The sequence below is a fragment of the Dromaius novaehollandiae genome, chromosome 3, assembly GCF_036370855.1.
Source record: "Dromaius novaehollandiae isolate bDroNov1 chromosome 3, bDroNov1.hap1, whole genome shotgun sequence".
Classification (NCBI taxonomy): domain Eukaryota; kingdom Metazoa; phylum Chordata; class Aves; order Casuariiformes; family Dromaiidae; genus Dromaius; species Dromaius novaehollandiae.
In genome coordinates this window covers 33936454-33952038 of record NC_088100.1, presented here as the reverse complement: position 1 = coordinate 33952038, position 15585 = coordinate 33936454, and the positions used below count along the sequence as shown (strand labels likewise).

Genomic DNA, 15585 nt, shown 5'->3' with positions numbered 1-15585 from the left:
GCATAGCTCTCTGTCCTTCAGAAGGGAAGACCGATGTTCTGCTCACAATAAAAACCCGCACAACACTGCAGCCTGTTCGAGAGAAAAATTAACTACCAAAATGAAAAAATGACTGAATGCTCTACAGATGCTAAAATGGGAGCCATTTTGAAGGTGGTTGGGTTTCCGGACATACCGCCCTTATTTGAAGAAGAGGTTCTTGCAGTCTGAAGCTAAGTTAATGGCACTACATGACTTTTTTCTTCATTTTTAATGTTCCAGTTTAATTAGCAATTTCTATAATAAAGCTAAATCTTGTACAAGCCAAATAGCAGCAACCCGTATGTCCCAGCTGACTGCTGGCCTTACAGTGACCGGATGCTCTTTTGAAAAGATGCTAAGGAATGTATAGGTTGTAGATAAGAGACATATGACTAACAAGCACTAACTTATGTCTGTAATTGGCCTTACTCATTTATGCAAACAAAGAGTGGTGCGGTTGCAGGAGGAAATGCTTGTAGGTCTGGCCTCAAGCTCTCGGTGTCAAAGTTAATGGTGTCGAGCTCCAAGAACACCTTCACAACCAAGCCTAACTGCAAATATGCAGTTCTCCTGCCAGGTCCCAGCAGCAACTACAAGGGCCTGCGCTGAGTCTCTCTGAGGGTGCTTTACCACGAGTTCCCAGGGGAACCGGGCAGAAGCCTCTGCAGTGCCCCTGGCAGAGGGCTCTTCTGCCCTTGCAAGCAGTCAGCAGGCCCTGGGAACAAGGAACCGCAAAAGCAGCAGACAAAGAAGACTCATGACAGCCTTAAACCTATTTGCAGGCACGAAAGTGTGCAGAGCCTGACCGGCATGTCAGGACGGCGGTCAGCAGCTCAGTTCAAAGTATTAGTTGTTGAGCCTGGTGAGGCCCGGGAGGCTTAGTCACGCCGCGGCTTGGTCAGATCTGCATTGCTTTGGCCTATCCCAGACTTGCAGGGATTAGGATCACTATGTGGGGAAATTTCGAGCAACATGTGGCCATCAGGCAGCCTGCAGAACTGTCTCAATCGCAGTTATTCCCAAACCCGTACATCCAGTCCACACCTTCGTGCTGAGGAGCACTTGGTGAGCGCTCTAGGACACAGATCTGGCCCAATTTTTGCACATAGCCACAGAGCATCAATAGCTAGGGATGGAGAAACATCAACTAAAAATGAGAAAACATAGTATGTGGCATAGTAGGAAGCAACAATTATATCACCTAAGTGTTCTGGCTGGTGACAGATGTGTGTGTTTATTGTATATTCTGTTACAAAATTAGTTTTCTCTATAAACTATCTTAATTCCTCTTCGAAAGGATACTGTACATTTAAGCTACTGCTACACCTGCTTCCCCCAGAGGTCAATCCTTATCCCTGCCCATGGGTACGTTCGCTGCTGCAAAATGTCTGCTATTGCATAAGCTCAAATCACTCCTCAGCCATGCAAATTATTAATTAAATAATAAGTTTCAAACATGATTGAGGGTAATTTAGAGAATGTGTGAGCTCATTTCGATACACAGGATGTAACTGTGCTGTTGATTGACATTTTGTCATAAGCCTCTGTTTTTTAGTGGGTATGAATGTGTTTCTGAATATGCTGTTGAGGGGGATTAGATCCGAATTCCACGACCGAGGCGCATTTTATCTTTCAGCTCTTCCGTGCGGTAACAAATGAGAGCTGTCACTATTGCCTAAGTTACATTTCTTACTTTTCTTTTATGTGTGTAAATTCTTCTACTCCATGTAAAAGCAGTGGTGCACAACAGGGAAATGCTTCTTTAAACATGCGTTTTGGAAGGCTTGGATTACAGCCCTGCAAGGGTGTTTAATAACAGCGGCACTATTCCCAGATTCCTTTTTCAGCATTTGCACAACCAGTAAATGCAGCTTTAAGCTCATGCTGAAAATTGATACAATTTGTTTGTTGATATAGTTGCTGTCAACTGCACTTGTATAATTTATTATTGCCTACTGCTGCTAGTGATAATAAAAGAGTGAGTGGGTTTTGCGACGTGAGTAAAACATGAGCAGAAAATCTCCACTGGAAATACTGAGTCACTGAATAAACATGTAGACCACAAATTCGTTATACATTATTCATTGTACAGGTTACAGATGGGCCCGACGCAGATGAGGCTGCTTAGGTTTGTGCACACGCACACGTGTGCGCACATCTGCCGGCGTGCACAGGCATGCGCAGGGGCGAAGGGTGTCCAAATCGGGGTGCCACTCCAGCTCCTCTCTGAAAACGGAGGCCAGACACAGCGTTTGGCTGCAGCGGACCGTGCTGCGACTACCTCCAGGCCCATCAGCCTGCAGTTTTACAGGTTTTGGCCGATATCCAGTGTAAATGTTGCTAAAGACATTGTTCAAGCCATAGCGATCAGGGGTGCCTGCACTGCTATAAACAGCGGATAAGAGACTCGAGATATCACAGCTCCCTTCTGACTCCGGCGTTGCCGCCAGCGCAGCAGCAGCAGCTGCCTGGCCCCCGTGGGCCGCCTTCCCGGCAGCGCCCGCGCACCTTCCCGGGGGGGTTGCTCCAGCTGCGCGCAGGCAGAGGTTCAGCGAGGCGCATAAGGGCAGGGGGTTTCCTCAGGCCTCTTCCAACCTGCCGCACTTGCCTAACCACAGACAAGCAGCACAGCCTCCCTTTTCGGGGCTGGAAACTTGCTCACCTGCTTGGAGAAAAAAACCCAAAAAACAAAGCAACTTTGACGTGTGTGCGTAGCTGTGCCAAGTGGCGACACCTGCCGTAACATGAATAAACTGCTTAGAGTTTGCATTTGCCATTCGAAGCACATTTTGTAGGTGAAATACAGGGAAACTGGTGTTCAGTGTAAGCCCGAATGCTAATGCCGCACATGTTTTGGGGAAACAAAACAGGAGGAATTGTGGCAGAGCTGCTGAACCGAGTAAACCCCCATGACTTCAGTCATTTTTTTCAGCCATGGCCCACTCCAAGCATGGACTCCCTGAGGATGAATAGGCACTTGCAGATTTAGCCACTGTGACAGAGCTGATTGATAGACACCGGTAGAACTCCCCCAGACCAAAGCATTTATTTGCTTTCTCACATTGTTGCTGCTATACTAAAAAAAAGGCCCATTAGACTCTATTGGTGATTTCGAGGAGAAGCTCGGCAATCACATTTTTCTTCACTGCATAAGCCTTCAGTTGTAGCTCAACCATTAAATATACATCATCAGTGTCTTTTTTTCCAAATGCCCATACAGTGCTGCAGCTCCAGTCTCCAGAAAGGCTGTAATTTCCTTGTATTGTCATAACTCTATTTTTAATAAAATGGGCAAAATGCTTAATGGCAACCTTAATTCTATTCTTTGCAAATACTGGGGATTTGACATTTAAGTGAACGCTTACCCAGCTTACACACACAAGGGTATTTAAGTTACTGAGGCACGGTCGTGCACTCCATCTGCAATCCCTTGTGCAGTTGTCAGGGTGCCTAGAAAATGCCAGTCAAAAACATATGACTGCCATCTTACCTGAAAAATCACATTACAGACATCTGTATCTTCGATACATTTTGCACTCTTCCCCACCTCTTGAAAAGCTACTCTACTCATTTGCAGTTGACAACACATCTATCCAAATTCAATTCTACAGCAGTTTCCTAGGTAACTAGCACTTTGGCACAGAAATGTTCCACGCAGCAGAATGAGCCAAAACACCCTTTAGCATTTCCACTTCTTTTCAATCCTTTCGAAACATCCAAAGATACAGAAAACCTGCACAGAAGCATTGAAAAACAATAACAAGAAAGCCCATGGCAAGGTATGTTCAGCCGCTCTGTTTAATTTCCATCCAGGAAATTCTGCATCCGCCAAAAATTAGCTCAGATCTTGAGACAAGAACAATCTAAGGTTTCAAACCACTTCTCAAGGGTTGGACCATTTTGTGCTGTCTTCGCAGATCCCAAACATCTTTCTCCTTTCTAGGCTCTGAGTCATGCATGTAGCATAGATGGATATTTCTGAGTCATGCTGCGATCTAATAGCTTGTCTCTGCTCTTCCAGCCTCGTTTATCATAGGCAAGCGCCAGTGGGGCCTTACAAGGGGTACAGGGCAAGGACTGCTATCCCCAATCTATTAGTGGGTTTCTGAGAAAGTTTCCTCACATTGCTTTGTACCAACATCTTCTTCAGTCATCTCAGTGACTGCTGTGTTTTCTCGTGTTATCTTGTTACAAACCAGCAAATGCAGCATCCGGACAGCAAAGCTGTGGTTGTGGCAGCTAATGGAGAGGTAGAATGCATTTCCTTGTTTTGCGTACAAGAAAAAGTGAAGTCCTGCCCTTGCCTAGTATCCACACATGGTGCATTTAAGTGCCGAAAAAAAAGCTGCAGCCTGAAGCCAGGAGCATATTAGAAGAGACTGGGCCATAAAGCTGCACTGACAGCCCTTCCTAGCATAAGCATGCATCCATATATGCATGCACACACATACAGAGTTGATCCCAGCAAAAAAAAGGTAATTAAGGAGAGGGGAAACCTGGGAGTGGCTGATATAAAATGCCCTAAAGGGGAGGAGCAGCTCCAGGAATGTGCTTCTGAAGGGCTTGGTCTGGTGTCAACCTCCTTGAACATGTCCTGCTGCATCTTGCTCGTATACCCCCATAAAGCAAACTTGGCAGGGCTTTGCCAGACCCATAAATGAGGAAGTGAGAGGCCTTTGTAATTGAAGGCTTTACCTTCCAGGCAAGGCCCTCCCTTCTCCGGCTGTAATTGCACTAGTTTGCTGCAGGGCAGCATGTGCGTTTTGGACTGGCGTATAGTTCAAGAGAAGTAACTGTTGCCTGCAGCTGTCCTCGCTTCAGAGCATGTTATAGCAGGTTAAAGGTTGCTGTAAGCTATGCCAGTCACCAGTTGTCTCAAGAAGCTTTCCTTGTAACCACACATTGCCGGGACATAAGGATACACTAGTCATGTCCCTTGGAACAGCCTCTGCTCCAGGAGCTTGGGGAAGACAGGCCAGGGACACCTGTTGGTTGCAGAGTGGCTTCGTGATGTCTTCCACAGGAGAGGGGCTCTTCAAGACACTGAATATGCAGGGTTAAAAAAGTTTTGTGCTGCAGCCTGGTGCCAAGCTGCCACAGACTGCAGCTGCCCTGCCTTGCTAGCTAATTTGAGAGCTGAGAGTTTTTGCAATTGCAGCACGCTAGCCAGCTCCTTACTTTATACTACATGAAGTGAGCATTCCCCTCTTTGCTGCCTACCAGGATGCTCTTTCTGCAGTGCTGCCACCACTAGTGTGGGACAGCAAAGCATGTTATCTCCTTCTGGAGCTCGGTACTGTACCGGAGTGAGTGTGGCCCTTCTGGTTATGCTCCCCTTTCCAGATGCCCGACAGCTGGGTGGGATACCTAAACCAGGCCATCTGCTTATTTATAGCTCCCTGAGAATCGGGGACACAAGCTCTAGCACCAGCCTCAAGGCTCAGTCCTTGTACATGCACTGCTGTCTGACAACCTGTATCTCAGAAGTGAGACCAAGAAGCTGGCTTTAGCTGGGCTGCCAGATCCTCCATGGCCATTCAGCCCGAGCTCAGTCCCAGCAAACTTTACAGTTTTGCTGTGTAAAGATTTAGGAGAAGCCATGGAAGCCTTAGGCCATTCATTCGGCAGTTTAAACACCACAGTAGTTGCAAGGGGCTACACAAAACGAACACTTCTGTGCAGCTCCCGGCTTTGGTTTGCTCACTGTGTTGCATGCTTTTTTGTGATTCAGGTACCAAATGAGCTCTTGCTCCCCAGCTGCAGCCTGCCATCCCTTGTCCACTCTCCGTCTCCATGAGCAAGACCTTTTCTTTATGATCTTCCTATACCTTTGTCAGCTGCCTTCCACAAAGAGCTGCTACATGAGCACCGCCTTAGTTATCAAGCCATTTGGGCTATCATAAGCCATGTCTTTTTACTCCTCAAAGCAGTTTATTGTAAGAGTTTCATAATCCTTCCACATAAATCTTTGCTGGACAAAAGAAATTCTCCTAATATACCTGACTTTCACCTTAATGTGAAAGTTAGAAAGCCGTAGTGAAGGTACAGAACAGTCTAATAATAAAAGTTGTCCTCAGAAAACAAACAGAGTTTGTAGTTTAAGCACAAAGTAGCCTGACACTAATCTGTCAGACCAGGCACTGCAAATAATGCAGAAATATGGATAAATGTGCTTTTTAAACGTACTTAGTGCAACAATATTGATTTACGTGAGTTCATAATCACTACTGAAGAAGAGATAAGAGTAGGCTGTTTAATATAAACGATTTATTTTTTGCATTATGGATTTTCCTTCCTAACTTTTCATCTCAGAATGGGGTTTGACTGTTTTGCGGGCTGTTACTTGAAACAAGCACACACGCACACAGCCAGCAAGCACGCACCGTCGCTGCACCTGCAGCTACACATTCAGCACATGGGGGAAAAGAAAATCCAGTACTGCCGTTTTTCCACAGAAGAGTGCTTAACGTGTTTTTTCATTGTTTTTCGTTTTTTTCCCTCCACCTTAAAGCTGAAAACTTTGTGCTCGGTAAGACGCAAAGCCAAGGGCCCCCCGAACCGGGCCCGGAGGCAGCAATAGCTGCTGCAGGCAGCTCCCCGTGGCCCACAGTGCGGGGCGCCCTCCGCCGCCGGTCCCGCGCGGCACCGGGCACCCGCGCGGCAGCGGCGGCAGCGGCGGCGGCGGCGGCAGCGGTCCCTGGCGCCCCGCAGCGGCCGCGGGCTGGCGCCGCTGCCGTCCCGCCGCGGGGCCGGGCGGTTCGCTCACCCTGGATCACTTACTTCGAAGGTTTTCGCCCTTTTTCGCTGTTTGCAGATAGAGCGAAAGCAGCCCAGCGCTTTTCTCTAAGCTGCTGCTTCTTTATAAGCCTCTGCTACGCAGTGGCCACACAGAGCTACAGGTTTCCACCAGGGGTGTTGTGTGCCCTGTCAAACAAACATGCACATGCGCTCCCGGCCACGGCTTGCCTGACCCGGCACTGTGGCTGGCCAAAGAGCTCTCGCGGTGCCCAGGTCCCCCATGGCACCCAGGTCCCTCAAGACACCCACATCCCTCATGGCACCCAGGTCCCTCGTGGCACCTATGTCCCTCAAGGCACCCATGTCCCTCACAGCACCCAGGTCTCTCACGGCACCCAGGTCTCTCACGGCACCCAGGTCCCTCACTGCACCCAGGTCCCTCACAGCACCGGCGTGCTGGGCACAGGCACATCCCAAGGTTTTGGGCCTAGCTTCTACCTGAACACAGCTTCATTGCCCATCTGAACCGTCACCAAGCTTCGGGTCAAAGCTGCAGTGTGACTGCTCTTTGGGAATTCCCAGCTATTCAGAAAACACCAACCCCTGCTCTTATTTGTTAGGACATGCACTCCAAAAAAAAAGCCGGGCATAATACATGGGCCAGGCAAATTCCTCTGGTCGCCACCTCAGCTGGTGACTGTCACCTCAGCCGCAGCTGTGCTGATCACTGCCCCCATAGAAAACATGGCTCTTTCCCTTTATGCAACTGCAGCTACTGGCTGGCTTGCTGCTTTGTTTGGGGTTTCTTTTCAGTGAAGGGGACTCTGTACTGTATGAATCATTCTTTTGTCACAAAATCACCTTCGGTTTCATCTCACTGAAATCAGTGGCAGAATTCCCACATTCCTCAGTGCAGACGGATCACATCCCAAGCCTGTAAGAAATGCACAGTGTGCATGAGATCCACAAATACAAGGGAAAAGAGTAGACTTAAAAGAGTCATGTACAAATTGAAGAGCAGCCCCAGAGAGGTGAGGTATTGAAAAACTCTTCTCAGCCTTTTTTCTATTCACTGTTACTCACTGAAGGAATGTAAATGTTATCAAATCCAACAGGTAGTCCCTGGAGACCAAAGATACAGTTCTGAGCTGGTATCAGGCAAATATGTGGTGGAAGAACAAGGCACAGATTAGTGCTGCAGAGAGATACTGGCCTAAAGAACAAAAGAAGGTTAAGCCCTGAAGAGTCAGTCACTACCATGGAAACGTATCTCTCCTCCTCACTTCTTACATTTTGGGATTTGTTTTATGGAATACTTGAATGACATAACAGAAACTTAACCAAGAAGCCTGCATGTATAGAGAAGCTGCAGGATTATACAGATAGCACAGCAGTGGCTTCTGGTTTGGCTGTAATTGAACTGAATTATATATCAAGCTTTCTAACAAAAGAAAACACAATGGTTTTCTTCCCTTATTTTTCTGTGTACATGATGCATGAAAAAAGCCTGAAGTTTTGTTTTTTAACATTAATGGTTTAGGAATTCTGGTCTTTCCCACCAAAGGACTTGGGAATCAAATGAACTGCTAGCATAACTGGAACAGAGAGTTAAAGCTGAGCAACTCAGACCTGAGTCCAGGTACCAAACTACACAAAACTTTGTGTTTCACAGCTTACAGAGACTATGACTAGGGAAAGGACAAGAGCAAGCAATCACAGGGTTTCTTAAATTTGGTAGGAGACCAGATACTTCAACTCCCTCTCAAATCTTCGGGCCTTTTTCATACATGGTAAGACGAAGCAGAAGTCATCAACCCAGTCTTAAGCTGCTGTGATAAGCTTGTTGATACCCACAGTTCCAGCAACGGCAGTCAGTATGTGCCATTTGAGATTAGGTGTGGAGCAGCTCTGAAGCTATTTGTGCCTTCATCAACTTCATTTTCCACTGCCTGTTAAATCCTAGAGAGCCAACCATTAGGAAGGATAACTGTCCATCCTGTTACTTTTCTGAAAAGCTCCGTCTATATTGCTGGCACCAGATATTGTTTCCAGTACTAAATTAATAGAGATGGGTCAAATCCTCAGGCCTTTTCTTCAGGAAGAAATCGACTGCCATCTGTGAGGCTTTAAAGAGCTGACCAAATTCCCACAGTCGCTATTCTTCTTTTTCAGTCAAAAAGATAGGAGCTAAGGAACTATGCCTCGTTCTTTTTCCTGGCTCTTGCCCTTTCCTCCCTGAAGTGAACAGCCATTTCTCCCCCCTCTCCCATCCTGTGCTCTCGAGGCTCTTGCCCCTGCCCTCTGTGAGTGCCTGCATTTTTGACTCAGTGATTTGCCCATCACAGAGCACCTGACTTTCCCATCCTAGCTGATGCTTCAGGAGGGCTGATGCAACATCCCCTTTTCCACAAGATTTTTTTTGAGCTTACAACTAAATATGCACTTTAAGTCCCCTTAAAGTTAAGCTGCCACTTCATGCATGCATCAGACCATCTCCAAAAAGAAAAACATGGATGATCTATGTCTACAAACTGCTCCATTAAAAAAAAAAAAAAAAAAAAGCTTATAAATGGTCAAAAGCTCTGCAGCACTGACTGCTAATGGACATCCAGTCCTTCTAAACTGTAGCATATGAAGGACATTTGTGGACTCGTTCTAAATCCAGACTTCCTCTCGTCCAGTGGCAGCTACATTCTCAGTCCTTCAAAATCCGAAGAGTCTTCCACAAGTCATAAGAATGGTTTTGAAGTACTGCCTTTTATTTTAATCACTATCATCAGCTTCTTTTGAGTAGCCTGTTCACTCCCGAGCATTCAGGAGTTGCTCGCTCAGTCTCAGGCTATTTCTCTCTCTGAAATAAACACAGTACTTTCTAAAATTGGCAAGTGAAGTTCTTATGCTATCTCTTGATTCCTGTTGCTGGAACTTTAACAAATACAAGCTCAAAGTGTGGATAATGCTGCTGCTGGCTTCTGACAGACTTTGCTTGGTACCTAAATATTTAGGAAACATTTCTCTCCTGACAATCCCCCCTCCAACACACACACACATTATTAAACTAATAATCAGTTTGTTTTGTCCTTACACATTAGTGTAATAGTGCCATGTTTTGCATTGCAGGCACTGTTTCTGCAGTATGCAAATACAGATATTACAACTGATTTCCTTTCTTTTTTAAGAACATACCATAACATTTGATTAAAGTTCTGGTTTACAATACTTGCTGCATTTCCAAATCTTAATATTTTGGGGTTAAATTATTTGACAAGATTTCTTAAAATACCTAGGACAGTCTTATTGACCCTTGTGTGAGTATGCAGGCTTGCTCTACATGGGATTATTCTGTCTTCTATCATTGGTACTGTAGCACTATGTACATGAGCATGCTTTAGTTTGTGGAGACCTGCTGTAAAGAAACAGCCTAGGCAAGTCAGACCAGACAACACTGACTAGGGACAACATGGGGATACTGGAAATACAGAGGTGATAGTGCTGCTATATTTCCTGGTGAGCATAAGGCTGGGACAAGACACATTTTCTGTATGAAATACTCTTTTATAAGGGGATGTTATAAACTGAAGAAGACCACAGTGTTCTGCTTAGGTGTGTGGCTGAAGAGCTTTTATTTGGCTGCAACTGAAATTTAGTGACAAGTTTCTGTATGGATAACATTGTTTTCTGATACTTTCCAGTGTAAGAAAAACTTTAGGATACAGGACAAGATGCGATATTGCTATGCCTATCTACTCTCTGAGGAACTCTCAGCTGCATTTCTCACATTTATGCTCTGCCCTTTCCACCATTATGTCTGAAATAGGCAAACGCACCTATCCCCATTTTATTCATCAGAAAATGCAGGTACTAAGATACTGATACCCAGGTTCTCAAAGTCAACCAGAAGCCTACGTCCATAAATGAGGAGGAAATGTGAAAAAAAAGACTCTAAATCTTGACCTAAATGAATTTCTGCAGACAGAGGAAATATATAGCAGATGTAGCTATCACACAACCTTTCACTACGTACACAGTGTTTTACAAAGTGAACCATTACTGATTTGTAACTGCTAAACTATAGAGGAGTCAAGCAGTTCCCCTCCTATCTCTGGCACCTCAGGTAGGAAGAATTTGGATCACAAAATGCAGAAAAAACAATTGATTTATATGACATTTCTGCCACCCAGATATTTCTCATAGCCATAGCACTTAAATCCCAGCATACGTGGTCATCTGCTGGGAAAATACCTACACGACCTATGTACTTTCTTTTCTTTCTTCTTCTAGAGAGAAGTGGTAGGGCTGGGAGGGGGTTTTAATGTTGTTAGGAATGTTGTTAGGCTTGATACATGTTACCGGAGTTTTAATCACTCCAGACAGCCAGAATACTCATTGCCTGAGTTGAGAAACCACATCCTTTAACAATCTACTTTGTTGCCAATTGCTTTCTACTGTATTTGCAGAATTACAGCAGGGTAACAGGGGTGAGTGGTTGAGCCTTTAACAGCAGGAGCTGCATCGCTTTCTGGTCTTTCTTCACTCAAGGCCAGACAAGAGTATTGAGGCCCATAATCCTTTTTGCCAGAGTTAAATGGGCGATAGACAGTAGAGCAGTGACTACACAGGAGCGAGCAGAAAACAGCCACAGGTAGGACGAAAGACCTTGTAAAAGGCAAGTCACAGGCTACTAGTAAAATCTTGGAGCATACAGAACATTTCTCAACAGCCTCTGAAGAACAGATCCACTCTGAACTTTTCTTCATGTTGGCTATCATGCATATATAGCATATCATACCTGGGCTGAACTTGACTTGCCTGTCAGTGAAAACAGGCAATGACAGTGCATGTATAATTTCTCTGGGAATTACGAAGGAAGGAGGCCATGAAGCTCTGGTTGTTCTGCCCACTCTCAGCAATTCTGATACAACTGTACCACAATGGTCTAGGCCAAAAGCTTCTTCTCCTCCCACAAGAGAGACACTAAATTTGCATTTCAATATAAAATTTAGAGCATTTACTCACCACAAGGAAAATAAATGCCTGTTTTCATCTCACGAATTATGAGTTTAGTATCTTTGCTTCTTCCTCTGTATATTATGTATAAGGGAAGTACAGTGTTCTCATGGGAAAACCAGAAAGAAAGTGAAAGGTGATTTATCTTTGTACTATAATCCCAACACTAAGCAATGAGCTTTTAAAAGGCAACAGTCCCTGGAAAAGGAGAGCAGCGCACACAGCTTATCTGTCCTGGCACAGTCTACTGCTTCTTTCCTGAAGTCTTTGCGTATGTGATCCCTGTTGATCAGAAACACCATAAATAAAATAGTTCAACATGTTATTTGATGATACATTTTCTGTGCTCTAGGAGGGGCTGGAAATGCTAAACTGTACTTATTGCTCAGGATCAGAAAGGAGAAGATATCCCAGTTTTGGGCACAATATCCAAAGCCAGGAGATTTATGAAACTGAGGGCTTTTGCAACACTGTGATGAATTCTATATTTAAACAGAGCACTCCCACCACACAGAAGCAGAAATATAACATGCCTTTTGTTCAGAGATTTACCATGTTTAATTATTCATTTTTTTCAGTAGCTTAACCATGTATTCAGTTAAATAAAGTAATTAACAAAAGTGTTCAAAGTGAGGCAATATTGTCTTTAGGTTATTTTTAAATTGTGTTCAGGTATCTGTGGGACATGGAAAACTAAAATCAAACAAAGTACATAATCTTTGCTTCTCTAATAGCAAAATTTAGTGCCAAATTCTGCTCTCGGGTAAATTGTTACAAAGCATTATCCATAACGACATTACAATACATTGGCATGTTTCTGGATTTAAACAAGTGCAAAAGATCAGAAAATGTTCTTATGTCTTACAAGCTCAGCACATACCAATTACAGACCTGGTGCCTAGTTTCAACACATACTGCTCAGCTGACCTAGAGTAAGCACATGCAGCATCACTCAACCAAAATTTGCTGATCTGATTTCACCAGAATGCAATTTGGCTAACTGACTTCAGTTTGCCTGATTTGAAGAATGAGAGCACAATTTGGCGCCTTTCTTGGTGCAAAGGAAACCAACCAAACAAGACTTTCACCAGGCCTCAGTTTTTGGCCCCAGATTTCAACATACGCTATTACATCAATCAAAAGAACCACAGAAATTACTTATTTTACTGTTCCTTAACACATTTCACACAGTCCTGCAGTGAGCAGAATCACAGACGAACCTCAGAACATACAGAGAGCACAACTACTACACTGGACATGAAAAGGAAATTTTATTAAACATGTTTACATAACATGAGTTGGAAGTTCATTTAAAAGCACAGGGGAGTGTTAAGACAAGTGGTCAAAATAGAAAGATACTATCGAATTATAACTGGTTGGTTTTTGGCCACTAAGACAGAATGGAATCTAGTAGTAGTGCACCAATGCTTGAGTTCTTCCTGCTCAGCAGGTCGAGCAGTAGTCAATCTGCGCCCTACGGAAAGATGGGCAGAACAATTCCAACGTGTTGAATAATAATAAATAGTTCATTTGGTGCAGGCAGTAAGTCTATGAATTAAAACCTAGTGTGTACACAGTTTCTACATGTGTTACAGCCCCACAGTAGGAATCTACACCAAAATATTTATTAGAAGGAATTTGGTCCGTACTACATCACGTTTTCCATAGGGTAAAAAATAAAGTCCATCTATAGACATTTAGCACCAGACTCACAGACCTAGCCTGGCTAAAATCTGCAAAATGTCTATAACAAAAATGGATGGCTTAGATTTCTTGGTTACTTCAGTATAGTAATTACGAGCAAACTGTACAAGTACATGCAACATACAAGCTGGTCTACGTGGAACTAACATACATTATTAAATAACCTTTTTCATTTCTTTTTACAAAACGTGCATGCAGCTTTGAACAGTTCCAAGTCATGCTGCTCTATTTGTGTGATCACAAAATTGAATGGCCTGTAAAAGGAGGGGAAACATATCAGTGCACCTGCAGAGTCTGCAGTTTTTAGCACATTTACAGAAAATCACAAGGGATTTCAAGGCCAAGAACTCAAATGAATAAAAAGCAAATTGAAATTTGACTTTTTTTCTCCAAAAAGTAAGATATCTTGCGTTAAAAAATCAAGCCTTGTGCTTGCATCAATCTCAAAGAAATGTAAACTAAAATTTGATAAAAAACATTAGTAAGTGCAGAATATTTCAACTGGAATTTCCAGTGAAACACTGAACAACTCATACCATGCTCTACCCAGGGCAGACAAGTGTGTCTGAAGTGACACACATCAGAGAAGCCTGGGTACAGCTGAAAGTGTCATATGCTCAATCCATTCGTGGTCAACATTTTGGGAATTCAAATATACATTTATACACAGAAACGTAAATATTTCCTCTCCATTTCTAGGAGGAAAATTGCATTACCAGTAACATATTCAATGTCAAAATTATGACTAAAGCTGCTTTTTACCAGTTCCCAGCATTAGTTGCAGAATTCTTCAAAATTCTTCCATGCAAAACATCATAAACATAAAGGTTATTATATATAATGCGAACATATCTGCTTTTTACAAAGAAAAAGTGGCACTGTGATAATTATTTATTTTTAAGAACATAACCTTGATTGGTCATTTGCTCTGGGTTTCCACATGAAAGACTTTGAAGTACCAGAACTGAGAAACAATTTGAACTTGCTGGAATAAAATTGTGGCTGTTGAACACTTTAAGCAATGCTTACAGAGATATACTTCAGCCCTTTTTTGTTTGGTTTTGAGAAAGAAAGCAAGGGTCTCTGTTAACATTGTGAGGACTTCTACAAAACTAACAGAATCACATGGCAAAAAAACTAGTGGAAGTAACAAGTACAGAAAAACTGCTGAAACACCAGGAAGATAACACTGCTTGAGGGGTCTGTCAAAATGTGAAAAATACAACATTGTTAACAGAGTGAGAGCTTCCAGTTTGACTAATTTTTTATTTGATTTGAACCTAAAGGTCCCTCTCTCTTTTTTTGGATCATTATAAGCATCAGTGACAGTTGCTAATAGATTGACCATATGTATGTGATACACCTTTGTTCTGTCAATATAAGCCATCTTTTAACAAACAATTCAGACATATTTTTGGATAACTACTACAAGCAAAAACAGAAGTGATTGTCTCTCTCCAACAGTGTTTTTGATCATGTGAATATCTGGTTCCAGTTGTTACACTGGGTGATGTTTTTACTAGACAGCACCTGCTACTACGATCTAATGCAGGGAGGCCCAGTTGAACTCTCCAGAGATGATTGGGAAGCCCTGCGTGTCAGGGGGGTCAAGGTTGGATCCACTAGTGATGAAGGCGGAAATAATTTATACCAGCCTATTACCACGCTGGACAGATCAAGTTCCTCCAGAAGGATCTGGGCAACTCCCATGAAGCATTTGTGATCCATTCGGCCATAATCTCCCCAAACTATTACCTGTAAGAACAGAAATGCAGGTTCAGCATTGTTCCAAAACCTGTGTTCATATGTTCACTCCTACTGTATTTCATTATGTGTATTGTAAGGAAAATATTATTCTTAAGAGTGAATGATTGCTCCTTCCTGTGGGAAAACCTAATGGCAGGACTGGAGCAAGAGTCAACAAAAAAGAAATGTTTAATACAGCCAGACATTTCACAGGTCTGAAACCACAAGCTACAAGGATGCGTTTGCTGGTATTTATAAAATTAAATACTAAGCAAGTTGGAATGGGGTTACTTATATTGCTTAAACTTAAGTAAACATGTATGTGCTTTACCAAATGATAGCCTAAAATGGGATTAAGAAGCAACTGAC

The 15585-nt window shown here is 43.5% G+C and overlaps 1 protein-coding gene across 14 annotated transcripts in view; it reads right to left on the bottom strand.

Annotated features, from left to right (window-relative positions):
* Window positions 1–13018: 13018 nt before the first annotated feature.
* RIMS1 (regulating synaptic membrane exocytosis 1) overlaps window positions 13019–15585 on the bottom strand; it is a 356720-nt gene continuing 354153 nt past the window's right edge. For all 14 annotated transcript variants that reach the window (XM_064508655.1, XM_064508656.1, XM_064508658.1 and 11 more), the window contains one exon: window positions 13019–15225. In XM_064508655.1, the coding sequence (XP_064364725.1) occupies window positions 15007–15225 (219 nt within the window). In that variant the 3' untranslated portion in view covers window positions 13019–15006. The remainder of the gene's footprint in view (window positions 15226–15585) is intronic.